At 48.7% G+C, this 6,083-nt stretch overlaps 1 protein-coding gene across 1 annotated transcript; it reads left to right on the plus strand.

Annotated features, from left to right (window-relative positions):
- Nucleotides 1-450: 450 nt before the first annotated feature.
- On the plus strand, nucleotides 451-5,210 carry PENK (proenkephalin). The gene is made up of 3 exons (XM_054193451.1): nucleotides 451-579; nucleotides 1,096-1,237; nucleotides 4,119-5,210. The coding sequence occupies exons 2-3, from the start codon at nucleotides 1,100-1,102 to the stop codon at nucleotides 4,782-4,784; spliced, it is 804 nt and encodes a 267-aa protein (XP_054049426.1). The 5' UTR covers nucleotides 451-579; nucleotides 1,096-1,099; the 3' UTR covers nucleotides 4,785-5,210.
- Nucleotides 5,211-6,083: the final 873 nt, after the last annotated feature.

Below are 6,083 nucleotides of genomic sequence, written 5' to 3' on the forward strand. Positions count from 1 at the left end.
CTCCCCGCCCTTTCCCCTCCGCCTGACTCACGCCGATGTCTCATCCCCGCCCGCCCCCGGTGAAAACTTCCCCCGGTAACTTTCCCGGTGCCGGTCCCCCGCTGCCCCCGACGGCAGGGGTACCCCCCCGCTTCGTCCCAAGCCCCGTCGGAGTCACTGACGGCGGGGCATCGTCGCCGGGGGGGGCCGGGCGGGTGGGGGGGTATGTCGTAGGTGCTGCGTCAGCGGGAGCCCGACGGCGATTGGGGGAGGTCGCGCTTTCCCCGCGTTCGCTAATTATAAAGTTCCGCCGCCCGCACCCGCTCCGCTCCGCAGCGGCGGCAGCGGGGGCTCGGCTCGGCTCGGCTCGGCTCGGCGTCCCCCCAGAGCCGCCCTCGCTGAAGCTGTCAGCAGCCGCAGAGCTGCGAGTTCCTCCCCCCTGCCCCCACTTCCAACCTCCCCCTCCCACCCCACCCCCCCCCGGGGTTTCTCCAGGGGCTGCTCGGCCTCGCTATAAATAACAGCGGCTCCGACGCCGAGGCTCCAGCAAGGCGCAGCTCACCCCCAGCAACTCCCGGGAGCCCCGACGGGAGCCTGTGTGTGAGTGAACTGCTCTGCCTGATGGGGGGAGTGAGGTGGGGGCGGGGGACGGGGACCGGGGAAGGGCCGGGGGCGGCTCTGCCGGGGCTGGTGCCCGTCGTCGGGGCGGCTGCTCGGGGCGCTGCGGTGGGAAACCCTTCCCGGGAGGGGCCGCCGTACCGTCCGCGCCGCTCCGCGGCGGGTCTCTGCCCCTGAGGCGTGGATTTTGCGGGATAAAGTGTTTGGGGGCCAACACTTTGACGGGCGCTTCATCCTGCGGGTCCGCCCCCGCTCCGGACGCAGGTCCGTTGCCTTGTACCTGCCAAGCGCCTGCTTACCTTAAGCGCCTACTTACCTCGCAGGCGCAACCCCCGCGGCTCCAAAAAGCGTGTGAGTTACGGGAGTTGCGTGCCACCCAGGATTTGTTTTGAAACCGCGGCGGCCAAACATTTTCGTGCCGCCTTTTCCTGCCCCGAAAGCCGGGAGGGTGGGAAGCCGCGGGGGAGGCGGCTGCCGGCTGACCTCTGCTTCTTGCAGCCCCATGGCGTTGCTGCTGAGACTCGGCTGCTCGCTGCTGGCCCTCAGCACCTGCCTGCTCCCGAGGGCGCGGGCGGACTGCGGCCGCGACTGCGCTGCCTGCGCCTACCGCCTGGGACCCCGCGCCGCCATCCACCCCCTGGTAAGCGGGAGCGGGGACGGGAGTTGGGGCGGGGGGGGAGGGGAGGAGAGACACACGCGACCTCCCCTCCCCGCCTTAACTTTGAGAGGGAGGAAAAGGGGAAGGGGGTAAAAGAGCGAAATAACAAAAATAAGTAGTGGGGGAAGCGGCCGGGGTCGCTCGGAAGACCAGTTTGTGATGGAGGGAGGAATGGGGAGAGGGCGAGGCGCCGACACAAACCCAGCGCCCTCCCCCGTGAGAAGCGCCCCCCAGCCCGCCCGTCCCTGCCGCTGCCCGTCAGCTAGCGGCGGCTTTCGAGGGGGGGGACACCTCGCACCGGGCAGCCCCGGGGGGACAAGGGGAAAAACGAGTGAAAACGTAAGGGAAAAGGGAAATGCGGCCGGAGAGGGCAGCTCTGCAGGGAGAGAAGAGGTCGCTGCCGAGCGCTTCAGCCCCGGCAGGGCGGGGGGAAGCCGGACGGGACGGGGGTCCCGACCCCCGGCCGCGGGCTCCCCGGCAGGATGAGCTCTCTCCAGGCAGGACGGCTGTCGAGCTGAAAAGCGGGGGAATCTGCCTGAAATCTCACAAAAAGTGGGTTTTGAGCCTGGTTTGAGTAGCAATACCTTCTGCTGCTCTTCCTCTTCGCACAGCGGTAGGAATATGCCTGTGAAAGATCGCTTTGGCATTGTCTCCTAAGACAAATCTTGGTAAGAAAACTCCAGAATGCGGGGGGTAGAGGGGGCTGGGTGGGGGGGGTGTATCTGTAGTTTTAATGGTATTGAAATTATTGAGAAGTACAGTCACAAAGGCAACTCAACTTGAAATTTAAGGATCGGGTCAGTGAAAATCTGGAGTCCCTCAGCATGCCCTGAAGAAGCTGGGAACTCAGGCTGCAGAGCCCTTTGCCAGGGGTACCTGCAGTTCCTGACCTCAAATAGATGCTCATTGAGGCATCGTGCTCTTGGTACATCTAAATGATCTGAAAAATTTTGTTCCTGTGATGTAACCAATTATTTGGGAGTACACAAAAGGAAGGATGTGACTCTATTCTTACACAGAATAAGGAATCACTGCTTACTCCAAAAGCACAAGGACTCACTCTCAACCACAGCAGGTTCATAAGGGCAATATTCTTAGGATGGCTAGCAAAACAGTTCCCTATACTTCTTTGCTTACATTAGCTTTCAACCAAACTTTATCTTTAATGTCAACTGGGGAAAAAAGCGGTAGTTTGCTCTTGTGGAGGGAGGGATATGTACTTTTTGGAGTGTATGTTCTGGATGCCTATATTGATAGTCTCTCTTGTACACCTTCACTAATTATTCAAGAAAGAGTCAAAGTCCCATTCAGTAACACCACTTATTAGCTGAATAGGAAAAGAAGCACTGTGCCGTACCTTATGTTCATCATACATGTACAAACAATTTTTAGAAACAATTGTTTCTAGATACTAGCATCTAGTAACATCATAACTGAATTTATCACATCATGTCTGTAAGAGAGAAAATTTATCACATTGTTTCTGGTTATACACACCTATGAGATGACATATGTTCTTTTGGCAAGAGGGGGTTATTAAAACTAATTGAGAAGGGGAAAGACCTATTCTTGCTTTGATTTAGAGCAATTTCAAAGTCAGACTGAAGCTGAGATCCCATTCTCTTTACAGCATAACTATAATATATAGCAATAAGCATGTAGTGCCATTTAAATTAGTGTGTCGCAAATTACATAAATCCCTTTTTCTTCACATTCTCCCTCCCTTATTCACAAATAATATATAAATTTCTCGGAACTATTTCTCAGAATGGCTCAAGAGACAGGTAAGGCCAGAGGTAGAAAGCTGGTCATTTAGCTATTGGAGAGAACTGTGCTGGGGTTTAATTTTACACTTTTAAAGCATATTGAGATCCTTAGAAAACACCTTTCATGGGCAGAATAAGTGTTCTTCTTATTGAAAATATTGATGATTTCTTCTTTAATTATTGTGGTATGAAAACCATGGACAACAAGGAAAAACACCAGATTCATCTTTTTGCAACTGAAGAGTTACAAGAAGTAAATTCCACTGACAGGACAGAGACAGTAGCAAGCTAATGCATATGTTATTATCTTTACAGGACAAGTTATGAAATATGCATACAGGTACTGAAAACGTTTTTTATGTCTTAGCCTGAAAATTAGTCAGAAGGAGCGCAGTTTAGGATTTTTTCTGTCTTTCCAATGGTCGCTACTTTGTATGTCAAACTAGCAAAACCAGAGCTTTGATCCTGCCTAAGAGAGCCTGTATTGCTACATGTGTGTTGGTACAGGAAAGGTCTGTTCCACGAAGAGAAACTAATGGTAACAGGCAGAAATACAGCCTTTAAAGCTATGGAGTGTATTGAAGATACTGAGCGGCACAGTACAGCTGGCTTCTTTGCAATGACAATGCTGTGTAACTTCTTTCCTAAAATTTCTGAGTGTTTTAATTATGAAGATTAAATACACTTCTACACTTCCGTGGTGAGGCAAACCACAAGTGGCTTTTAGCTTCCCAGGAGTAAATAAAAAAAAATAAATAAACATAATGCACCTGAGTGTAAGGGAGGTGCAGGAGCTCCACGTGTGGCTTCCTTTGAAACAGAAACAAGAGTCAGCCTTGACATACAGGACCCACGATCCATCCTGTCTGGTATTCTGTCTCTCAGAGTGGAGACTACTATGTCCTTCCAAGAGGGATATGAAGGACGTCAGAACAGACAGGTACCAAATCAGCTGCCGACAAAGAGTGGTCCTTCCAAGCCACTCACAAAGAGAGGCTCGCTCGTGGTCTTTCAAAAGCAAGTAACACTGAGACAAGGTGGCAGTGAGGTGCTTGTTACTATCAAATCATTTTCAGTAAACCGCATCCATTTTTCAGGCATGTACACTAGAATGTGAAGGAAAGCTGCCTTCTGCCAAAGCCTGGGAGACCTGCAAGGAGCTCCTGCAACTGGCAAAGCTGGATCTTTCTGAGGATGGCAACGTTGCTCCAGGAGACAGGAAAGAGCTGGATGAGAACCATCTGCTTGCAAAGAAGTATGGAGGCTTCATGAAAAGATACGGGGGATTCATGAAGAAAATGGATGAGCTCTATCGGGTAGAACCGGAGGATGAAGCTAACGGAGGAGAAGTCCTGGCTAAGAGGTACGGAGGGTTTATGAAGAAAGACTCGGATGATGATGCCCTTGCTAATTCCTCTGATCTGCTGAAGGAGCTTCTGGGAACAGGGGATAACCCTGAAGCGGGGCATTACCGAGAGATAAATGAAAACGATGGGGACGTCAGCAAAAGGTATGGAGGCTTCATGAGAAGCATAAAGCGCAGCCCCGAACTGGAAGATGAAGCCAAAGAGCTGCAAAAGAGATATGGTGGTTTCATGAGAAGAGTGGGCAGGCCAGAGTGGTGGCTGGATTACCAGAAACGATATGGTGGGTTTCTTAAGCGCTTCGCCGACTCCATTCTCCCTTCAGAAGAAGATGGGGAAACTTATTCCAAAGAGGTCCCAGAGATGGAAAAGAGATATGGTGGATTTATGAGATTTTAATACCTTTCCCTTTATCCCTTTTGTCCTCAATGAGAAAGACTGCCTTACTGGTCATAACTTATTGTAACGTGTTGCTTGTACTGTACAGTTTTTTACTGTCCTTGGTTAATGATGCAACCTGCGATTTGTTGTTTCAGGTTCTGTGTTCTTTCCAGTCAAATAACTAATTTCTCTTTTAGTCAAGTTTCAGTCTGTATTGTAGTTTCCATGCTAGAACAATTTTGATTACTGTATTCATTTTCTTTAAAGAGGAAGTACATCTACAGTAGAGTTGCTTAACTGTATATACAATAAATTCTTCATCCTAACTGCATAAATTCTGAAATGTTATTTATTTTCTCTCAGTCACTTAATCAAACACCATCTCAATTTTTCTTTAAGCAACCAGAGCAATGCCAACCTCTTTTCTCTAATTACAGAATTTGTACTGCACATACAACAGCTGAAACACATTTTTCTCTTTAGTTTTTTTCAGTTTCTTAGAATACTAGAATAATAAATATGCTCTAAAGTGGATATAACTTGATTTGCTCTCACTGCTCTCATTTTATCCAGTTGACAGAATAAATGTCTAAAGCCTAAATTTATAATTCATAGTGTTCAGCCAATTCACATGGAAAAACCACCCCTAAGTGTGTCTGACTTAAATCACTAAAAACACTTCTCCAGCACACAACACAACGCCACGTTTGATTAGTAACACCTTTTATACTCATCCAATATAGGACTATACAGTAGGCCTTAAAGTTACCAACACTAACTCAAAAAGCAGTAAGTCAGCTTGTGCAAAATAAACATGACCCAAAACTGCATAATAAAACTTCAAAATCCTAATTTTACAGAGCACTTGACAAACAGTTTTCCATGGAACAGCTTTGCATTTGATTTCTCAGCTGGTATAAATCACTTTGGCATGAAATATGGGAAACTGCTGGTCAGTCTTTTTTGTTTCAAACAAAGGCAGTATAGGTAAATCTGAGAATAAACAGAAAAACCAACACTGACACTGTAGATCCTTTGGCATTTTCATAGGTGGCACTTATATCAAAGCTCAGCTGGCATCCCAATGTGCATTTCCTTCCATAATTCTGACTGTTCCCATAAGTTACTAGTCTGTGGGCACTTTTCCCGGACCTACTGCTACTAGTTACTGGTTACTTCCCATTTAAATTAACATGATAAAAATTGCTTTGACCACTGACACTGACAATAATTTCACAGTCAAAATCCTCAAAGCTGTTTAGATACCTGAGTGTTGCTGAAATGTTTATGGGATCCAGTTGTCTGAAACCCTCTGTG

The sequence above is a fragment of the Rissa tridactyla genome, chromosome 2 (genome assembly GCF_028500815.1).
Source record: "Rissa tridactyla isolate bRisTri1 chromosome 2, bRisTri1.patW.cur.20221130, whole genome shotgun sequence".
NCBI classification, from domain to species: domain Eukaryota; kingdom Metazoa; phylum Chordata; class Aves; order Charadriiformes; family Laridae; genus Rissa; species Rissa tridactyla.

Bases quoted from the DNA above. Each gene is read 5' to 3' on its own strand.
- PENK (XM_054193451.1), top strand. From the start codon at position 1,100: ATGGCGTTGCTGCTGAGACTCGGCTGCTCGCTGCTGGCCCTCAGCACC. The intron at 1,238-4,118 runs GTAAGCGGGAGC...TCCATTTTTCAG, and splicing joins GCGCCGCCATCCACCCCCTG to GCATGTACACTAGAATGTGA.